Consider the following 22,987-nt stretch of genomic DNA (forward strand, 5'->3'; position numbering starts at 1 on the left):
GCATTGACACTGTAATGTGCAGTCTTTCAGATGGAATGTTAAACGGGTGTCCTGACTCTGAGGTCATTAAAGATCCCATGGCACTTATTGTAAGAGTAGGGGTGTTAACCCTGGTGTCCTGACTACATTCCCAATCTGTTCCTCATACAGTCACCTAATCATCCCCAGCTTACAATTGGCTCATTACTATTCCCTGTAACTATTCCCCAGGTTGTTGCTGTAAATGACTACTTACCTGGTTAAAATAAATACATTTACTCAACAAAAAAAAACATTACTATTAAGAATGTCATGGCAACCATTAAACAATAGCCGTGTGGCTCAGTTGGTAGAGCATGGCGCTCGCAACGCCAGGGTTGTGGGTTCAATTCCCATGGGGGGACCAGGATGAATATGTATGAACTTTCCAATTTGTAAGTCGCTCTGGATAAGAGCGTCTGCTAAATGACTTAAATGTAATACTGAATTATGAGCAAATGGGTGTGTGTAATATGTTGTACAGCCTGTAAATTGAAGGCAATACAAAGACATGTCTGAACAGAGGTTTTATTTACACAAAATTGTTTGCGATTGCTGTAGTCCTCAAACAAGTCCTGCATTCCACCGCCTCCTACTAAACTGGTCTATTTGGTATCCTAGACGACCAGTCAGCCAGTCAGCAACTGCGCCTTTATTTGTATCTGACGATATAGACATCTGTACCTTTCCTCAGCACAACCAGGTACGGCAGCTGCATCATTTAACTCAGACAATCCTAATATGATACAAAATGACTCACGACAAGAAGACAAAAACAATTATTTGACTCTGGCAATATCTTAGTTAAACCTTGACTAGATATAGAAGGTAGCGACGGCGAGAGCAATGAATAGTCCACAGAAGTCATTTACCGTCTGTTTTAGACTGTCCAGGTTATATTTCAAAATCCGTGTGACAGCATCAACATACCCTGATCCTTTAAAAACAGGGGATTGGGTTTTCTTGAAGATCATACGTGATGCTGTAGGATTCAACCTCCAGGTCAGACTCGCTCAGGGGTGAACGTCCCTCCTAGGTACAGATCCAGGATCTGCTTCCCCTTCTACAAATCATACACTTAACCATTAGTGAGGGGGGGGGGGGGCAGAACTGACATTAAGATAGCAACTAGGTGAACTTCACCCTACTACAGCAGAGCAGAGCTACCAGCAGAGCAGAGCTACCAGCAGAGCAGAGCTACCAGCAGAGCAACCAGCAGAGCAGAGCTACCAGCAGAGCAGAGCTACCAGCAGAGCAGACCTACCAGCAGAGCAGAGCTACCAGCAGAGCAGAGCTACGAGCAGAGCGGAGCAGAGCTACCAGCAGAGCAGACCTACCAGCAGAGCAGACCTACCAGCAGAGCGGAGCAGAGCTACCAGCAGAGCAGACCTACCAGCAGAGCAGACCTACCAGTAGAGCGGAGCAGAGCTACCAGCAGAGCAGACCTACCAGCAGAGCGGAGCAGAGCTACCAGCAGAGCAGAGCAACCAGCAGAGCAGACCTACCAGCAGAGCAGAGAAACCAGCAGAGCAGAGCAACCAGCAGAGCAGAGAAACCAGCAGAGCAGAGAAACCAGCAGAGCAGAGCAACCAGCAGAGCAACCAGCAGAGCAGAGCTACCAGCAGAGCAGAGCAACCAGCAGAGCTACCAGCAGAGCAGAGCAACCAGCAGAGCTACCAGCAGAGCAGACTTACCAGCAGAGCAGAGAAACCAGCAGAGCAGAGAAACCAGCAGAGCAGAGCAACCAGCAGAGCAGAGAAACCAGCAGAGCTACCAGCAGAGCAGAGCAACCAGCAGAGCTACCAGCAGAGCAGACTTACCAGCAGAGCAGAGAAACCAGCAGAGCAGAGAAACCAGCAGAGCAGAGCAACCAGCAGAGCAACCAGCAGAGCAGAGCTACCAGCAGAGCAGAGCTACCAGCAGAGCAGAGCTACCAGCAGAGCAGAGCAACCAGCAGAGCAGAGCTACCAGCAGAGCAACCAGCAGAGCAGAGCTACCAGCAGAGCAGAGCAACCAGCAGAGCAGACCTACCAGCAGAGCAGACCTACCAGCAGAGCAGAGAAACCAGCAGAGCAGAGCAACCAGCAGAGCAGAGAAACCAGCAGAGCAGAGCAACCAGCAGAGCAGAGAAACCAGCAGAGCAGAGCTACCAGCAGAGCAGAGCTACCAGCAGAGAAACCAGCAGAGCAGAGCAACCAGCAGAGCAGAGAAACCAGCAGAGCTACCAGCAGAGCAGAGCAACCAGCAGAGCTACCAGCAGAGCAGACTTACCAGCAGAGCAGAGAAACCAGCAGAGCAGAGCAACCAGCAGAGCAGAGAAACCAGCAGAGCAGAGCAACCAGCAGAGCAACCAGCAGAGCAGAGCTACCAGCAGAGCAGAGCTACCAGCAGAGCAGAGCTACCAGCAGAGCAGAGCAACCAGCAGAGCAGAGCAACCAGCAGAGCAGAGCTACCAGCAGAGCAGAGCAACCAGCAGAGCAGAGCAACCAGCAGAGCAGAGCAACCAGCAGAGCAACCAGCAGAGCAGAGCTACCAGCAGAGCAGAGCTACCAGCAGAGCAGAGCTACCAGCAGAGCAGAGCAACCAGCAGAGCAGAGCAACCAGCAGAGCAGAGCTACCAGCAGAGCAGACCTACCAGCAGAGCAGAGCTACCAGCAGAGCAGAGCAACCAGCAGAGCAGAGCAACCAGCAGAGCAGAGCAACCAGCAGAGCAGAGCTACCAGCAGAGCAACCAGCAGAGCAGAGCTACCAGCAGAGCAGAGCAACCAGCAGAGCAGACCTACCAGCAGAGCAGAGCTACCAGCAGAGCAGACCTACCAGCAGAGCAGAGCAACCAGCAGAGCGGAGCAGAGCTACCAGCAGAGCAACCAGCAGAGCAGAGCAACCAGCAGAGCAGAGCTACCAGCAGAGCAACCAGCAGAGCAGAGCTACCAGCAGAGCAGAGCTACCAGCAGAGCAGACCTACCAGCAGAGCAGACCTACCAGCAGAGCGGAGCAGAGCTACCAGCAGAGCAGAGCTACCAGCAGAGCAGAGCTACCAGCAGAGCAGACCTACCAGCAGAGCGGAGCAGAGCTACCAGCAGAGCAACCAGCAGAGCAGAGCAACCAGCAGAGCAGAGCTACCAGCAGAGCAACCAGCAGAGCAGAGCTACCAGCAGAGCAGACCTACCAGCAGAGCAGAGCTACCAGCAGAGCAGACCTACCAGCAGAGCGGAGCAGAGCTACCAGCAGAGCAGAGCTACCAGCAGAGCAGAGCTACCAGCATAGCTACCAGCAGAGCAACCAGCAGAGCAGACCTACCAGCAGAGCAGACCTACCAGCAGAGCAGAGCTACCAGCAGAGCAGAGCTACCAGCAGAGCTACCAGCAGAGCAGAGAAACCAGCAGAGCTACCAGCAGAGAAACCAGCAGAGCAGAGCAACCAGCAGAGCAGAGAAACCAGCAGAGCTACCAGCAGAGCAGAGCAACCAGCAGAGCTACCAGCAGAGCAGACTTACCAGCAGAGCAGAGAAACCAGCAGAGCAGAGCAACCAGCAGAGCAGAGAAACCAGCAGAGCAGAGCTACCAGCAGAGCAGAGCAACCAGCAGAGCAGAGCTACCAGCAGAGCAGAGCTACCAGCAGAGCAGAGCTACCAGCAGAGCAACCAGCAGAGCAGAGAAACCAGCAGAGCAGAGCAACCAGCAGAGCAGAGCAACCAGCAGAGCAGAGAAACCAGCAGAGCAGAGCTACCAGCAGGGCAGAGCAACCAGCAGAGCAGAGCTACCAGCAGAGCAGAGCAACCAGCAGAGCAGAGCTACCAGCAGAGCAGAGCTACCAGCAGAGCAGAGCAACCAGCAGAGCAGAGCAACCAGCAGAGCAGAGAAACCAGCAGAGCAGAGCAACCAGCAGAGCAGAGCAACCAGCAGAGCTGAGAAACCAGCAGAGCAGAGCTACCAGCAGAGCAGAGCAACCAGCAGAGCAGAGAAACCAGCAGAGCAGAGCAACCAGCAGAGCAGACCTACCAGCAGAGCAGAGCAACCAGCAGAGCAGAGCAACCAGCAGAGCAGAGCAACCAGCAGAGCTACCAGCAGAGCAGACCTACCAGCAGAGCAGAGCAACCAGCAGAGCAGAGCAACCAGCAGAGCAGAGAAACCAGCAGAGCAGAGAAACCAGCAGAGCAGAGCAACCAGCAGAGCAGAGCAACCAGCAGAGCAGAGCTACCAGCAGAGCAGAGCTACCAGCAGAGCAGAGAAACCAGCAGAGCAGAGCAACCAGCAGAGCAGAGAAACCAGCAGAGCAGAGCTACCAGCAGAGCAGAGCAACCAGCAGAGCAGAGCAACCAGCAGAGCAGAGCTACCAGCAGAGCAGAGCAACCAGCAGAGCTACCAGCAGGGCAGAGAAACCAGCAGAGCAGAGCTACCAGCAGAGCAGAGCAACCAGCAGAGCAGAGCTACCAGCAGAGCAGAGCTACCAGCAGAGCAGAGAAACCAGCAGAGCGGAGAAACCAGCAGAGCAGAGCTACCAGCAGAGCAGAGAAACCAGCAGAGCAGAGAAACCAGCAGAGCAGAGCTACCAGCAGAGCAGAGCTACCAGCAGAGCAGAGCTACCAGCAGAGCAGAGCTACCAGCAGAGCAGAGCTACCAGCAGGGCAGAGAAACCAGCAGAGCAGAGCTACCAGCAGAGCAGAGCTACCAGCAGAGCAACCAGCAGAGCAGAGAAACCAGCAGAGCTCACAGGGATATAGTGAAATTCACCATAAAAACACATCTTTAAAATGTCTCATTAAAACCAGGGGGGGGAAAACAAGTTTGAAATCAAAGCTATTAGAAGAAGAGAGTAGTGATTTAAAAAAAATATAGATTCTTTGTCAAACTTGATTCCTTGTCAGTGAAAAGACAAGACTCGTCTTCTCAGACCCTTCTGTCTGCAGGCACCTGATGGGAGGTGTGTTTGTCTCTTCAACTAGATGGATCTTTTAGGATTCTCTCTGTCCATTCCCATCAGGACACTGAGGAGGGAGACAAAATAACATGATTAGACCATGAAAGCAGCTCACTGGAAATTAAATAAATATTGAACAAAGCAATTTTTTATTTTTTTGTTGGTCAAATCGTGCATTAGTGAAACTTGTCTTCATTGAAAAGCTTGAATTGACGTGGATAGTATAAAGAAAGATTGGGGTCAATTCCAATTATCTTCAATGCGGAAAATGTGGAACTTTCTGAATTGACTGGAATAGAAATTGAAGTGACATTGAACCCTTGTGGGAAGGTATACAAAGAGGTATGAGATGGATACCAGTACCTTTTTGTTTCATATCCTGTTTCACATCCTGTTTCATATCCTGTTTCATATCCTGTTTCACATCCTGTTTCATATCCTGTTTCACATCCTGTTTCACATCCTGTTTCATATCCTGTTTCATATCCTGTTTCATATCCTGTTTCATATCCTGTTTCATATCCTGTTTCACATCCTGTTTCATATCCTGTTTCATATCCTGTTTCATATCCTGTTTCACATCCTCGCCCACACAGGTTGAACTACGCATACAGGTGCCGCAGAGCATACTCATACTGCAACACAAGAACACCACAACTCGTACATACTGTACTCTGATCTAACTTAAAATCACAACAATGAAGGTTCTCTAAATCTAGGGCAAAAATCACCTACTAAATTCCTATTTGAGGGGAGTGTACACAAATCATACATTTCCTGTTATACCATTTAAAAAAAAGCCACAGTCATGTCTGGGGAGGGAAAACATCAATTTAAATAGCCACCGTCATGTCTGGGGAGGGAAAACATCAATTTAAAAAGCCACGGTCATGTCTGGGGAGGGAAAACATACATTTAAATAGACACCGTCATGTCTGGGGAGGGAAAACATCAATTTAAATAGACACGGTCATGTCTGGGGAGGGAAAACATCCATTTAAATAGACACCGTCATGTCTGGGGAGGGAAAATATCAATTTAAATAGACACCGTCATGTCTGGGGAGGGAAAATATCAATTTAAATAGACACCGTCATGTCTGGGGAGGGAAAACATCAATTTAAATAGACACCGTCATGTCTGGGGAGGGAAAACATCAATTTAAATAGACATGGTCATGTCTGGGGAGGGAAAACATCAATTTAAATAGACACCGTCATGTCTGGGGAGGGAAAATATCAATTTAAATAGACACCGTCATGTCTGGGGAGGGAAAACATCAATTTAAATAGACACCGTCATGTCTGGGGAGGGAAAACATCAATTTAAATAGCCACGGTCATGTCTGGGGAGGGAAAACATCCATTTAAATAGCCACGGTCATGTCTGGGGAGGGAAAACATCCATTTAAATAGACACCGTCATGTCTGGGGAGGGAAAACATCCATTTAAATAGACACGGTCATGTCTGGGGAGGGAAAACATCCATTTAAATAGACACGGTCATGTCTGGGGAGGGAAAACATACATTTAAATAGCCACCGTCATGTCTGGGGAGGGAAAACATCAATTTAAATAGCCACGGTCATGTCTGGGGAGGGAAAACATCAATTTAAATAGCCATATAAACCAGGCGTAGTTGACATCATCCATCCAGTGAGCCCGTATCTATGGGCCCCGTATCTATGGGCCCCGGATAAAAGAATAGTGCACTACATAGGGAACTGGGTGCCATTTGGGACACAGAGCTGGGGAGACCTGGGGGCTGGTTCAGAGCTGGGGAGACCTGGGGGCTGGTTCAGAGCTGGGGAGACCTGGGGGCTGGTTCAGAGCTGGGGAGACCTGGGGGCTGGTTCAGAGCTGGGGAGACCTGGGGGCTGGTTCAGAGCTGGTTCAGAGCTGGGGAGACCTGGGGGCTGGGTCAGAGCTGGGGAGACCTGGGGGCTGGTTCAGAGCTGGGGAGACCTGGGGGCTGGTTCAGAGCTGGGGAGACCTGGGGGCTGGTTCAGAGCTGGGGAGACCTGGGGGCTGGTTCAGAGCTGGTTCAGAGCTGGGGAGACCTGGGGGCTGGGTCAGAGCTGGTTCAGAGCTGGGGAGACCTGGGGGCTGGTTCAGAGCTGGTTCAGAGCTGGGGAGACCTGGGGGCTGGGTCAGAGCTGGGGAGACCTGGGGGCTGGTTCAGAGCTGGGGAGACCTGGGGGCTGGTTCAGAGCTGGGGAGACCTGGGGGCTGGTTCAGAGCTGGGGAGACCTGGGGGCTGGTTCAGAGCTGGGGATGGCTGGGTCAGAGCTGGGGAGACCTGGGGGCTGGGTCAGAGCTGGGGAGACCTGGGGGCTGGTTCAGAGCTGGGGAGACCTGGGGGCTGGTTCAGAGCTGGGGATGGCTGGGTCAGAGCTGGGGAGAGCTGGGGATGGCTGGGTCAGAGCTGGGGAGACCTGGGGGCTGGTTCAGAGCTGGGGAGACCTGGGGGCTGGTTCAGAGCTGGGGAGACCTGGGGGCTGGTTCAGAGCTGGGGAGACCTGGGGGCTGGTTCAGAGCTGGGGAAACCTGGGGGCTGGTTCAGAGATGGGGACACCTGGGGGCTGGTTCAGAGATGGGGACACCTGGGGGCTGGTTCAGAGCTGGGGAGACCTGGGGGCTGGTTCAGAGCTGGGGAGACCTGGGGGCTGGTTCAGAGATGGGGACACCTGGGGGCTGAGTACCGAGACACCCAGTTGGTTCAATACCGAGACACCCAGTTGGTTCATCACCGAGAGCAGTGGCTACCAGTCATTCAGGGCCTGTTTCTGTTTTGAGCCCCATATTTTTAGCAAAAAAAAGGGGGGGGTGGGGGGGGGTGCTTGCCTGTTTTGCCTGTTATGTTGGCATTAATACGAGTCACATATCAATTTGCATACAATGTAAAAAGATCACGGAGTTAAAGCCACTACAAACATGGTCTCTTTTTTGTTTTCTTCAGTAAGGTAGCTCCAAAAATGCAGGTGTTTCAGCCTAGCTCAGTGCTTTCTGTGGTGGTGGGGTAAGCCAGCAGAAAATAGTAGTGTTGCGCCGTGATTGGCTCAGTGTTCTGTCACTCGTGGGGACACTACGTCACTGCAAAATCTACGGGTAGAGCTCGAAAATTCAAGCCCCTTGGGTGCTGCCATAGAGTTACAGTAGAAGTGCCCATCCAAGAAGGCTCAAGGTAATTGGCTACAGATTAAATGACATTACATCACGTTATATCTACCGTAGCTTAGATTGGACTGATCATGTCAACATCTTACTTTCAAAGTCTTAGCTAACAGTCATCATCATGAATCAAGTCGACAATCTACAGGCTAATCATTTTTAATCCTTGTCATATGAGAAATTATAGATAAAACGTATCGGTACTCATCGGCAATTTGACAAATATTACACAACAAGTTGGAAATCGCAAATTCGACAATGAGTGGTTTGGAAGGAATCAGTGGCTAACTGCAAGCATTGCAAAGCAATCACTAGCCTGCTATTCAGTGGAGTGGCAGTGTGGTCCAAAATGTGGAATTAACTATTTTTTCAACCACTCCACAAATTCCTTGTTATTAAACTATAGATTTGAGCATGATACAAGTCATTTTTCCAACAATTGTTTACAGACAGATTATTTCACTGTATCACAATTCCAGTGGGTCAGAAGTTTACATACACTAAGTTGACTGTGCCTTTAAACAGCTTGGAAAATTACAGAAAATTATGTCATGGCTTTAGAAGCTTCTGATAGGCTAATTGACATCATTTGAGTCAATTGGAGGTGTACCTGTGGATGTATTTCAAGGCCTACCTTCAAACTCAGTGCCTCTTTGCTTCACATCATGGGAAAATCAAAAGAAATCAGCCAAGACCTCAGAAAAAAAATTGTAGACCTCCACAAGTCTGGTTCATCCTTGAAGCACGGGGGTGGCAGTATCATGTTGTGGGGGTGCTTTGCTGCAGGAGGGACTGGTGCACATAACAAAATAGATGGCATCATGAGGAGTAAAATGATGTGGATATATTGAAGCAACATCTCAAGACATCAGTCAGGAAGTTAAAGCTTGGTCGCAAATGGGTCTTCCAAATGGACAATGACCCCAAGCATACTTCCAAAGGTGTGGCAAAATGGCTTAAGGACAACAAAGTCAAGGTATTGGAGTGGCCATCACAAAGCCCTGACCTCAATCCTATAGAAAATGTGTGGGCAGAACTGAAAAAGCGTGTGCGAGCAAGGAGGCCTACAAACCTGACTCAGTTACACCAGCTCTGTCAGGAGGAATGGGCCAAAATTCACCCAACTTAATGTGTGAAACTTGTGGAAGGCTACCCGAAACATTTGACCCAAGTTAAACAATTTAAAGGCAATGCTACCAAATACTAATTGAGTGTATGTAAACTTCTGACCCACTGGGAATGTGATGAAATAGATAATCTGAAATAAATCACTCTCTACTATTATTCTGACATTTCACATTCGTAAAATAAAGTGGTGATCCTAACTGACGTAAGACTATATATCAATGATGTTGCTGGTGAGTCTCTGATCCATCTCTACGCAGACGACACCATTCTGTATACTTCTGGCCCTTCTTTGGACACTGTGTTAACTAACCTCCAAATGAGCTTCAATGCCATACAACACTCCTTCCAAGGCCTACAACTGCTCTTAAACACTAGTAAAACTAAATGCATGCTCTTCAACCGATCGCTGCCCGCATCCACCCGCCCGACTAGCATCACTACTCTGGACGGTTCTGACTTAGAATATGTGGACAACTACAAATACCTAGGTGTCTGGTTAGACTGTAAACTCTCCTTCCAGACTCACATTAAGCATCTCCAATCCAAAATTAAATCTAGAATCGGCTTCCTATTTCGCAACAAAGCCTCCTTCACTCATGCTGCCAAACACACCCTCGTAAAACTGACTATCCTGCCCATCTTTGACTTCGGCGATGTCATTTACAAAATAGCCTCCAACACTTAGCAAATTGGATGCAGTCTATCACAGTGCCATCCGTTTTGTCACCAAAGCCCCATATACTACCCACCACTGCGACCTGTATGATCTCGTTGGCTGGTCCTCGCTACATATTTGTCGCCAAACCCACTGGCTCCAGGTCATCTACAAGTCTCTGCTAGGTAAAGCCCCACCTTATCTCAGCTCACTGGTCACCATAGCAGCACCCACCCGTAGCACGCGCTCCAGCAGGTATATTTCACTGGTCATCTCCAAATCCAACACGTCCTTTGGCCGCCTGTCCTTCCAGTTCTCTGCTGCCGATGACTGGAACGAATTGCAAAAAAATCACTGATGTTGGAGACTTATATCTCCCTCACTAACCTTAAGCATCAGCTGTCAGAGCAGCTTACAGATCACTGCAGCTGCACATAGCCCATCCAACCAACTACCTACCTCATCCCCATATTTGTTTTTTTCTGCTCTTTTGCACACCAGTATTTCTGGTGTGCAAGTATTTCACATCCTCATCTGCACATATCACTCCAGTGTCAATTGCTAAATTGTAATTACTTCGCCACTATGGCCTATTTATTGCCTTACTTAATTTGCACACACTGTATATAAACTTTTTCTATTGTGTTATTGACTGTACGTTTGTTCATCCCATGGGTAACTAACTCTGTGTTGTTGTTTGTGTCGCACTGCTTTGCTTTATCTTGTCCAGGTCGCAGTTGTAAATGAGAACTTGTTCTCAACTAGCCTACCTGGTTAAATAAAGGTTAAATAAATACATATTTTTTTTAAAGACAGGGACATTTTTACTAGGATTAAATGTCAGTAATTGTGAAAAACTGAGTTTAAATGTATTTGGCTAAGGTGTATGTAAACTTCCGACTTCAACTGTAAGTACATACATATTTTTCATATAACATTTTACTTTAAATAAAACAGAGCCATCGATTAAAAAAAATATATTAAAAAAAAATGGACAAGTGGTCTTATACTGAACTACCACTATCCAGATGGGATGAAACCGGGTAAAAACCCGATTGGTTGGGTGCGACTTCCATCTCTTCAGCCATGGAGGGGATCTAGACAGAACATCTCCCTTGTGGCCTCAGTATCTGTTTAAATGTGTTCAAAAATGAGCAGACACATTTTGACACACAACTTTCAAAACCTATTTCGGCAACTTCGTTTTACAGTAAAAACAATATCAAAAGGCAAAACTAAATTTAGGGGGTTCCCGTTAAACACGTTTGACTCCGCCCACATTGAGCCCAGCCCCGAACTGCACACTGCAGTCAGGAGCTTCTCCATTAAACAGCACAGGTGCACCTCGTGCTGGGGAAAATAAAAAGGCCACTCTAAAATGTGCAGTTTTGTCACACAACACAATGCCACAGATGTCTCAAGTTTACGGGAGCGTGTAATTGGCATGCTGACTGCAGGAATATCTACCAGACCTATTGCCTGAGAATTTAATGTTAATTTCTCTACCATAAGCCATTTTATGTCCAACTGGCCTCGTAACCATAGATCACTTGTAACCACGGCAACCCAGGTCCTCCACATCCGGCTTCTTCACCTGCGGGATCGTTTGAGACCAGCCACCGGGACAGCTGATGAAACTGGGTTTTGCACAAACGAAGCATTTCTGCACAAACCGTCTCAGGGAAGCTAGTCTGTGTGTTTGTTGTCCTCGCCAGGGTCTAGACCTGGCTGCAGTTTGGCGTTGTAACCGACTTCAGTGGACAAATGCTCACCTTCGATGACCACTGTCACGCTGGAGAAGTGTGCTCCTCACGGATGAATCCCGATTTCAACTGTACCTGGCAGCTGGCTGATGTCAACGTTGTGAACAGAGTGCCCCATGGTGGCTGTGGGGTTACGGTATGGGCATGCATAAGCTACGGACAACGAACATAATTGCATTTTATTGATGCCGATTTGAATGCACTGAGATCCTGAGGCTCATTGTCGTGCCATTCATCCGCCGCCATCACCTCGTGTTTCAGCATGATAATGCACCGCCCCATGTCACAAGGATCTGTACACAATTCCTAGAAGCTGAAAATGTCCCAGTTCTTCCCATGGCCTGCATACTCACCAGACATGTCCCCCAACTTCACACAGCCATTGAAGAGGAGTTGAATAACAGGCCACAGTCAACAGCCTGATCAACTCTACGTGAAGTGTCGCGCTGCATGAGACAAATGGTGGTCACACCAGATATTGACAGGTTTTCTGACCAACAGATGCATATCTGTATTCCCAGTCATATGAAATCCATAGATTAGGGCCTAATGAATTTATTTCAATTTACTTATTTCGTTATGTGAACTGTAACTCAGTAAAATCTATGACATTGTTGCGTTTATATTGTTGTTCAGTTTATATCAATATTTGCGCATGTAGGATTTTCCACCGACATTTCTCGCATAATTAATTTGACCAACACAAAAAGATCGGACCATTTCAAACCAACTAATTATCTGTCGGCATACATAACAATACCTAAACTTCCTGTTTCCATGACAGCTGTCGTGAATTTTTATTTTTATACGACTTAACTCTCCTGTATGGAAACGTGGTTTGTGACTGTATTTATAGAACTCTTTGCATATAAAAAGATATACCAGCTGTAAATCAAACGCTTTTTATTTCTCCATATAGAAAAAGAATTAAGTTAAATCGGGAAACAGTCCATCAGAAATTCACCATCTTGTTTTTCCAACCGATGGTCCGTGATACATTTATATAACATTTGTCCCATAAATGGAAAAAAAAGAAAGTAAGAAAATGTCAATACTATGTTCACAGTAATAAATATTAAAAACAAAAATATTTTGTACATTGATATATATATATATATATATATGTATATATATAAACAAAAAACAATGATGAATCCATTATTTAAATTACCAAGGCATCGGTAACCATGGCCACTAAAATTCTGTAATAAATTCAATAAGGTGATATCTCAGACTGTAGTGCGTCACTGTAAATAAAAAAAAATAATAGTGCAAGTTATTTCCTGCAACTTCCAAAACAAAACAAATAAGAATGACAATGAGGACAAAGTAAATACTATCTAGTACAGGCCCTGCACGTCTTTCCTCCTGGACTACTACTCGTTTCTGCATCTCTGTAGTCTTGGCAACGACACGTCCTGCTGCGTGTGAAACCATGGCCACTTACAGGACCAGGCTCTTTTGGAAAATTATTTTGAAACCAACAAAAGAAATTAAACATAGCAAATCTTTTTTTCTTCTTCTTCTTTTTTTCTCTTTTTTTTTTTTTACAACTTCCTCACACTCAATTCTGTCATAAATCAAACCGGCATCATTCATTTGTGCACATATGTGTGTGTATATCACGTTGTGTGTGTGTGTGTGTGTTTGTGCACAGTCTGTGTACACAAGTCAATCAAAGTAATATAAAAGAAATGCATAGAAAAATAAGAATTACCATTGGTAGCCCCTTAATAGGGTTACTGTCATGTAACATGTTGTGACACGGAGCAAGGCAGAAACAGTACCTTGCAAAATTATTCATTTTATTGTTTCACAAAGTGGAATTAAAATGGATTTAATTGTAATTTTCTGTCAAAGTACTCTAATGTCAAAGTGGTAGAAAAAATGTTAACATTTAAGACTGCGTAAGTATTCGGCTCCCTGCTACATGTTATAAATCCCTTTGGCAGCAGTTACATCTGTGAGTCTTCTTCTCGAAGAGCGTTGCACACCTTTAAATCGTACAATAACTGACCATTTTTATTTTCAAAATTCTTCAAGCTCTGTCAAGGATAGACAGCTATTTTCAAGTCTTGCCATAGATTTTCAAGCAGATTTAAATCAAAACTGTAAGTTGGCCACTCAGGAACATTTCCCAGCCTTCTTGGTAAGCAACTCCAGTGTAGATTTGGCCTTGTGTTTTAGGTTATTGTCCTGATGAAAAGGTGAATTCCTCTCCCAGTGTCTGGTGGAAAGCAGACTGAAAGCAGGTTTTCCTCTACAACTTTGACCGTGCTTTGCTCCAACCTGGTTTCTTTTTATCCTGAAAACCTCCTCAGTATTTGCCGATGTCAAGCACACCCATAACATGATGCAGCCACCAGCATGCTTGAATATAAGGAGGCAGTTAGGTACTTTGTGTTGTATTTTCACCAAACAGAAGGCTTTGCATTTAGGCCAAAAAAGTGTATTTCTGTGCAGTGTCTTCTTCTTCTTCTTCTCACGTTGCTGCATACAGGATGTTTGTTTTTGAATATTTTTTATTCTGTATATTTGCATTCTTGTCACTGTTATTTAAGTCATTATTGTGGAGTCACTACAAATGTTGATCCAACCTCTGCTTTCATCCCATCACAGCCGTTTGAACTTGACCGTTTTAAAAATCACCATGGTAACATCCTTGAACCGTTTCATCCGTGTCCTGTAGCTCAGTTCAGAAGGACGACTGTATCTCTGATGTGTCTGGGTGGTTTTAATACATCATCCACAGCGTAATTATTAACGTGACCAACGCTTAAAGAGAAATTTAAATTCAACGTTTGATTTGATATTTTACCCATCCACATGATTTTTTGAATGACGAACCAATCCTCTCTCTCTCTGCCATACAATATTTGTAATGTCCCTCTTCACGGATTCAACTACAAAGACGAGGGAGCTTTTCAAAAACCTCGTCAAAAAAAACCCAGACATTTAAAAAAAAAAGAGGATTTTGAAAAGCTCCCTCGTCTTTATAGTTGAATCTGTGAAGAGGGACATTACAAATATTGTATGGCGGAGAGAGAGGAAGGGTTCGTCATTCAAAAACAATGTCAACCCCTATTTGTCCATATCACTTATTACGTACGTGATTTGTAAAGTCACATTTTACTCCTGAACTAATTTAAGCCTCAACAAAAAGGGTCTGAATACTTAACGCTATCACATTTGTTTTAAACCTTTTAAACGGTTTGAATTCCACTTTGACACACTACATGGTTGACTATTAAAATACATTTTAAATTCCACTTTTTTTTTTTTTTTTTGCAACACAATAAAAATTGGAAGAAATCCAAGGGGGTATGAATACTTTTGCAAGTTACTGTAGATGTGTGTTCATGTGTGGACTGCCATCTGCCTCCTCCATCGCCACTCTCCCCTGAATTCTTTTTTCCCCTCAAAACATATAGAGTTCGTCCTAAACAGCACCCTATACTGCAAAAAGTAGTGCCTTGTGAAAAGTAGTGCACTATATATATATATATATAGGGAATTACGGTGCCATTTTTGAATGCAGATATGGGCCCTTTTTTACCCCCATTCGATTTGCTCAACTCCTGCAGCCCTCTCCTTTTGGAAAAAGGTTCAAGGTCAATGGAGGAGGCGAGGAGAGGTCAAGTGGACGAAAATGCGCTTGTATGAAATGAAACGGTCCCTTTTCCACTCCTGTTCCATCAGGCAAATGATGTAGACGGGTGGATTCCAAAATAAATGTGTTACGTGATAAATACTAAATGAAGTTAGTTACGCAATACATTTTCTAGATAAAGGATAAATAGCATATCGTTGTTTTCTTTTTTTTAAACGTATCCATGCTTTTCTCCTCTGACAATTACAACGGCTGATTCAAAAGGGTGTGTGGCAGATATCACAAACTCTTCCGTTGTAGGATACACTTGTGCTTCCTCGCCAAACGGAGGCTTTAGACAAGGAGGGGAGGACCGTCTTCCGTTCGCCTACTAACGAACCCGACACACTCCTCGACCACTCATCGGTTTTCGGGTCACGGAGGAGAGGACAGAGGAGAGACGACAGAGAGGAGAGTGGACGGAAGAGAGAGGACAGAGGAGAGACGACAGAGAGGAGAGACGACAGAGAGGAGAGTGGACGGAAGAGAGAGGACAGAGGAGAGACGACAGAGAGGAGAGTGGACGGAAGAGAGAGGACAGAGGAGAGACGACAGAGAGGAGAGACGACAGAGAGGAGAGTGGACAGAGGAGAGAGGACAGAGGAGAGACGACAGAGAGGAGAGACGACAGAGAGGAGAGTGGACAGAGGAGAGAGGACAGAGGAGAGACGACAGAGAAGAGAGTGGACAGAGGAGAGACGACAGAGAGGAGAGTGGACAGAGGAGAGAGGACAGAGGAGAGACGACAGAGGAGAGACGACAGAGAGGAGAGTGGACAGAGAGAGGACAGAGGAGAGACGACAGAGAGGAGAGTGGACAGAGGAGAGAGTAGACGGAAGAGAGAGGACAGAGGAGAGAGTGAACGGAAGAGAGAGGACAGAGGAGAGACGACAGAGAGGAGAGTAGACGGAAGAGAGAGGACAGAGGAGAGACGACAGAGAGGAGAGTGGACAGAGGAGAGACGACAGAGGAGAGACGACAGAGAGGAGAGTGGACGGAAGAGAGAGGACAGAGGAGAGACGACAGAGAGGAGAGTGGACAGAGGAGAGACGACAGAGAGGAGAGTGGACGGAAGAGAGAGGACAGAGGAGAGACGACAGAGAGGAGAGTGGACGGAAGAGAGAGGACAGAGGAGAGACGACAGAGAGGAGAGTGGACGGAAGAGAGAGGACAGAGGAGAGACGACAGAGAGGAGAGTGGACAGAGGAGAGACGACAGAGGAGAGTGGACGGAAGAGAGAGGACAGAGGAGAGACGACAGAGAGGAGAGTGGACAGAGGAGAGACGACAGAGAGGAGAGTGGACGGAAGAGAGAGGACAGAGGAGAGACGACAGAGAGGAGAGTGGACAGAGGAGAGACGACAGAGGAGAGTGGACGGAAGAGAGAGGACAGAGGAGAGACGACAGAGAGGAGAGTGGACAGAGGAGAGACGACAGAGTGGACGGAAGAGAGAGGACAGAGGAGAGACGACAGAGAGGAGAGTGGACAGAGGAGAGACGACAGAGGAGAGACGACAGAGAGGAGAGTGGACAGAGGAGAGACGACAGAGGAGAGACGACAGAGAGGAGAGTGGACAGAGGAGAGAGGACAGAGGAGAGACGACAGAGAGGAGAGTGGACAGAGGAGAGAGGACAGAGGAGAGACGACAGAGAGGAGAGTGGACAGAGGAGAGACGACAGAGTGGACGGAAGAGAGAGGACAGAGGAGAGACGACATAGGACGGGTGAGAGGAGGGGGGATCCCTTCCTTTCCTCACTGTCAGCAGGCTGGTCTTCTCTTCGGCCTGCAGTAAGGTGAACCCTGACCTCTAACTCGTGACTGGGTTACTCCCAGAAGGACTAGGGTGTAGTCATTAGGGCAGACCGTATACACCCCAGGTTTCAAAACAGAAAACAAGCATTTCTCATTCGACCACAGTTTATCATCCACCTGAACCAGTGGCTCAGTCAGACCTCGGCTCCCAGCTCTATGACCCCAGTCTCTACGATGGGAACCAGCTTATCATCCACCTGAACCAGCAGGATGGTCTTGTCTATATGGGAGCGGCTGGTGAGGTCACGGCTACAAGGCACCCACCGGTGAATCACCTGGAGAGAAAGGTTGGTGTTGGAGGGGGGGAGAGAAGGGTTGGTGACAGAGGGAGGAGAGAGAAGGATTGGTGACAGAGGGATGAGAGAGAAGGGTTGGTGACAGAGGGAGGAGAGAGAAGGGTTGGTGACAGAGGGGGGAGAGAAGGGTTGGTGACAGAGGGAGGAGAGAGAAGGATTGGTGACAGAGGGATGAGAGAGAAGGATTGGTGACAGAGGGAGGAGAGAGAAGGGTTGGTGACAGAGGGGAGAGAGAGAAGGGTTGGTGACAGAGGGAGGAGAGAGAAGGGTTGGTGACAGAGGGGGGAGAGAGAAGGGTTGGTGACAGAGGGAGGAGAGAGAAGGGTTGGTGACAGAGGGAGGAGAGAGAAGGGTTGGTGACAGAGGGAGGAGAGAGAAGGGTTGGTGACAGAGGGATGAGAGAGAAGGGTTGTGACAAAGACAGTATAGGGGAGGAAGCGGGGTGGGCGGGGGGGGGGGGGGGGGGGGGGAGACAGAGAGACAGAGAGAGACAGTGATAAGAGGTGAGTAAGAACAGAAGTAATTCCTTGATATGTAATTTAATATAATATTGAAAACAACATCAATATATTGAAGTGTTAATAAAAATGTTAGAAGTGATAAATGTAAAACTGAGATGTCTACTACTGGTAGTAATATGAAGTGATAAATGTAAAACTGAGATGTCTACTACTGGTAGTAATATGAAGTGATAAATGTAAAACTGAGATGTCTACTACTGGTAGTAATATGAAGTGATAAATGTAAAACTGAGATGTCTACTACTGGTAGTAATATGAAGTGATAAATGTAAAACTGAGATGTCTACTACTGGTAGTAATATGAAGTGATAAATGTAAAACTGAGATGTCTACTACTGGTAGTAATATGAAGTGATAAATGTAAAACTGAGATGTCTACTACTGGTAGTAATATGAAGTGATAAATGTAAAACTGAGATGTCTACTACTGGTAGTAATATGAAGTGATAAATGTAAAACTGAGATGTCTACTACTGGTAGTAATATGAAGTGATAAATGTAAAACTGAGCTGAGGGAGTAGAGAACTTACATGTCCCTCCATGCCCTCCAGGGGGCTCCAGTCCCTCCAGCAGCTGCGTCCCGCCCTCAACCTCACCGTCTCATCAGGCCACTGCAGCTCCTTCCGCTTAGACAGGTTAATGATCTCCAGCACCTGACTCACATCCACGATCTGGTGGGAGAAGAACAGATCGTGGATGTAGTCAAGATCAGCACCATCAAATAACAGAAATTAGTTGGGTTATCAAAAGCAGTGTTTCTCATCTCCAGTCCTCGATACCCCCCCCACATAAGTACACATTTTTACTGTACCCCCAGACAAGCACACCTTATTCAACTTAACAAGGGCTTGAGGATTAGTTGACAAGTTGAATCTGGCGTGCTTGTCCGGCGCTACAGTAAAATGTGTCCTGCAGGAATGGATTTGAGAAACACGATCTAAAGAAACGTATCCATTTGAAAATGACTTATAATGTTTCTTTACCCTGAAAGCAGTCTATGGAAAAGGAACCATAACTAATTTTGCAATTTAGGTGAACTGTCCATTTAAACCCTCTGAGAAACAGCCGGTGTTGATTAAAACAGTTATATCGAAGGGTTACGTTTTTTTTTCTCTCCTGACCGACCTGCACTCTGTAGGAAATGTCGTCTCGTCGTACAGCGGACAGAGCCGGGACGTGTTGGTGGTGGTGGTGGTGGTGGTGACCCAGCGGGTCCACTATGGCGCTACCCAGCCCGTCGGTCCCCAGCAGGCCTACTAGGGTGTGTCTCTTACAGGGCGGGATACTGTGGGAGGAGAGGGAGGCAGAGGGGCCGGCGGGGTCCGAGGACGACCCTGAGCCCAGGCGGAGCTGTAGGGAGGTGGGGAGGGTGCGGAGGGAAAGTTGGCTGGTGGAGGAGCGTCGGCAGGGCTCCAGGCCTGTGGCTGAGGTACGGAGAGACGAGTGGCGGCTGCTGTTATAGCGGTACGACGAAGACTGGCTGGTTACGGAGGCTCGGGCCGGGGAGTGGTGCACAAGACCAGACTGAACCGACTGGGAGCTCTGACTGGTCCCTGAATGGAGAGGAGAGATACAGGTTGGTTTGTGCCTGGTATGGACAGATACAGGTTAGTTGGTGCCTGGTATGGAGAGATACAGGTTAGTTGGTGCCTGGTATGGAGAGATACAGGTTGGTTGGTGCCTGGTATGGACAGATACAGGTTAGTTGGTGCCTGGTATGGAGAGATACAGGTTAGTTGGTGCCTGGTATGGAGAGATACAGGTTGGTTGGTGCCTGGTATGGAGAGATACAGGTTAGTTGGTGCCTGTATGGAGAGATACAGGTTAGTTGGTGCCTGTATGGAGAGATACAGGTTAGTTGGTGCCTGTATGGAGAGATACAGGTTAGTTGGTGCCTGTATGGACAGATACAGGTTAGTTGGTGCCTGGTATAGAGAGATACAGGTTAGTTGGTGCCTGTATAGAGAGATACAGGTTAGTTGGTGCCTGTATGGAGAGATACAGGTTAGTTGGTGCCTGGTATAGAGAGATACAGGTTAGTTGGTGCCTGTATGGAGAGATACAGGTTAGTTGGTGCCTGGTATAGAGAGATACAGGTTAGTTGGTGCCTGTATGGAGAGATACAGGTTGGTTGGTGCCTGGTATGGAGAGATACAGGTTAGTTGGTGCCTGTATGGAGAGATACAGGTTAGTTGGTGCCTGGTATAGAGAGATACAGGTTAGTTGGTGCCTGTATGGAGAGATACAGGTTAGTTGGTGCCTGTATGGAGAGATACAGGTTAGTTGGTGCCTGTATGGAGAGATACAGGTTAGTTGGTGCCTGTATGGAGAGATACAGGTTAGTTGGTGCCTGGTATAGAGAGATACAGGTTGGTTGGTGCCTGGTATAGAGAGATACAGGTTAGTTGGTGCCTGTATGGAGAGATACAGGTTAGTTGGTGCCTGGTATGGAGAGATACAGGTTGGCTGGTGCCTGTATGGAGAGATACAGGTTAGTTGGTGCCTGGTATAGAGAGATACAGGTTGGTTGGTGCCTGGTATGGAGAGATACAGGTTGGTTGGTGCCTGTATGGAGAGATACAGGTTAGTTGGTGCCTGTATGGACAGATACAGGTTAGTTGGTGCCTGTATGGAGAGATACAGTTTGGTTGGTGCCTGTATGGAGAGATACAGGTTGGTTGGTGCCTGTATGGAGAGATACAGGTTGGTTGATACCTGTGTGGAGGACAAGAGAGAAGGTAACCAGGTTAGTTGGGAACACATCAGAAGTCTTCAATAACAACCTGGTCAAGTGGCACACAGTTTTCTGTGATATCTGGAAAACATTTTAGAGATTTGTTAATTTTCAGTCGGAATTGAAAAGGACTCACCCCAGCCCTGGTGGTGGTGTCCGTGGTGATGTACGTGGTGATGGTCCTCACCAATAGTGTGTGGCTGGTAGGCCAGGGGAGCGGCCGGTCTTGACAGCCCCCCCTGGGACACCGAGCTCTGCTGAGAGTCACCGCTCAGCCCTGTCCCATTACCACTGGTACAGGACAAGCCCCCTGCATCACAATCCTCAATGTTCCCACCACTGTTACACCCAGCTCCACAGCCCTTACGCAGTCTACAGAGAGGGGTGGTGGAAGACAGGAAGGGGGGGGGGGGGTGAGAGAGAGGGAAGATGGGGGGAGAGAGATGGAGGAACGAGAGGGGAGGGACAAGAGAGCGAGAGGGGAGGGACAAGAGAGCGAGAGGGGAGGGACAAGAGAGCGAGAGGGGAGGGACAAGAGAGCGAGAGGGGAGGGACAAGAGAGCGAGAGGGGAGGGACAAGAGAGCGAGGGGGGAGAGAGAGAGAGAGGGACAAGACAGCGAGAGCGGAGGGAGAAGAGAGAGGGGGGGAGAGAGAGGGGAGAGAGAAGAGAGGGGGAGAGAGAAAGGGGGAGAGAGAGGGGGAGAAAGAAGAGAGAGGATGAGAGAGAGAGAGGGAAGAGGGGGAGAGAGAGGGAGAGAGAAGGACAAGACAGCGAGAGCGGAGGGAGAAGAGAGAGGGGGGAGGGAGAGGGGAGAGAGAGAGAGGGGGAGAGAGAAAGGGGGAGAGAGAAAGGGGGATGGAGAAAGAAGAGAGAGGATGAGATGGAGGGAAGAGGGGGGAGAGAGAGGGAGAGAAAAGAGAGGGGGAGAGAGAGCGGGGGGAAAGAGAAGAGAGGGGGAGAGAGAAAGGGGGAGAGAGAGGGAGGGAGAAAGAAGAGAGGAGGAGGGGAGAGAGAGAGGGAGAGAGAAGAGAGGGGGGAGAGAAGAGAGGGGGAGAGAGAGCGGGGGGAAAGAGAAGAGAGGGGGAGAGAGAAAGGGGGAGAGAGAGAGGGGGAGGGAGAAAGAAGAGAGAGGAGGAGAGAGAGAGAGGGGGGAGAGAGAAGAGGGGGAGGGAGAAAGAAGAGAGAGGAGGAGAGAGAGAGGGGGAGAGAGAAGAGGGGGGAGAGAGAGGGGGAGGGAGAGGGGGGGGAGAGAGAAGAGAGAGGAGGGAGAGAGAAGAGAGAGAGAGGGGGGAGAGAGAGAGAGAGGGGGAAGAGAGAGAAGAGAGGGGGAAGAGAGAGAAGAGAGGGGGAAGAGAGAGAAGAGAGGGGGTAGAGAGATGGGGAGGGAGAGAGAGAGAAGAGAGAGGGGGGAGAGAGAGAAGAGAGGGGGGAGAGAGATGGGGAGGGAGAGAGAGAGAGGGGGGGGGAGAAGAGAGGGGGTAGAGAGATGGGGAGGGATAGAGAGAGAAGAGAGAGGGGGGAGAGAGAGAAGAGGGGGGAGAGAGATGGGGAGGGAGAGAGAGAGCGGGAGAGCGAGATGTGGGAAACAGATCGAGAGAGATCATCCTGCTGGTTGAATCTGGCAGATTTACAGAAACGTTGACTAATGTGCTTTGAACCTGACTAATTAAGTAAGTAAAGTACATTGCTCTAACTGTGGTGGGATTACAGATGAAACATAGTGACAGCCCGCTGGCACAAAAAATGACAGAAATACATCTGACAATACATCATGTGTAAGCAGTGTTTTACAGTAACCAGGCCAAGACCCCCAAAAAGCAAGCACAGTGTTTTACAGTAACCAGGCCAAGACCCCCAAAAAGCAAGCACAGTGTTTTACAGTAACCAGGCCAAGACCCCCAAAAAGCAAGCACAGTGTTTTACAGTAACCAGGCCAAGACCCCCAAAAAGTAAGCAGTGTTTTACAGTAACCAGGCCAAGACCCCCAAAAAGTAAGCAGTGTTTTACAGTAACCAGGCCAAGACCCCCAAAAAGCAAGCACAGTGTTTTACAGTAACCAGGCCAAGACCCCCAAAAAGTAAGCAGTGTTTTACAGTAACCAGGCCAAGACCCCCAAAAGCAAGCACGGTGTTTTACAGTAACCAGGCCAAGACCCCCAAAAGCAAGCACGGTGTTTTACAGTAACCAGGCCAAGACCTCCCAAAAGCAAGCACGGTGTTTTACAGTAACCAGGCCAAGACCCCCAAAAGCAAGCACAGTGTTTTACAGTAACCAGGCCAAGACCCCCAAAAAGCAAGCACAGTGTTTTACAGTAACCA

The 22,987-nt window shown here is 47.9% G+C and overlaps 1 protein-coding gene and 1 non-coding gene across 2 annotated transcripts in view; one reads left to right on the forward strand and one right to left on the reverse strand.

The window, feature by feature from the left end:
- Positions 1-314: 314 nt before the first annotated feature.
- trnaa-cgc (transfer RNA alanine (anticodon CGC)) lies at positions 315-385 on the forward strand. Its single transcript has one exon. It is a non-coding gene; the product is annotated as a tRNA-Ala (tRNA).
- Positions 386-12,541: 12,156 nt separating this feature from the next.
- The window catches only part of pcnx1 (pecanex 1), a 172,667-nt gene continuing 162,221 nt past the window's right edge, over positions 12,542-22,987 (reverse strand). The window contains exons 33-36 of the mRNA XM_055862468.1: positions 20,804-21,039; positions 19,059-19,486; positions 18,464-18,604; positions 12,542-17,391 (exon numbers count right to left, since the gene is read on the reverse strand). Of these exons, the coding sequence (XP_055718443.1) occupies positions 17,251-17,391; positions 18,464-18,604; positions 19,059-19,486; positions 20,804-21,039 (946 nt within the window). The 3' untranslated portion in view covers positions 12,542-17,250. The remainder of the gene's footprint in view (positions 17,392-18,463; positions 18,605-19,058; positions 19,487-20,803; positions 21,040-22,987) is intronic.

The sequence above is a fragment of the Salvelinus fontinalis genome, chromosome 15 (assembly GCF_029448725.1).
Source record: "Salvelinus fontinalis isolate EN_2023a chromosome 15, ASM2944872v1, whole genome shotgun sequence".
Taxonomy (NCBI): domain Eukaryota; kingdom Metazoa; phylum Chordata; class Actinopteri; order Salmoniformes; family Salmonidae; genus Salvelinus; species Salvelinus fontinalis.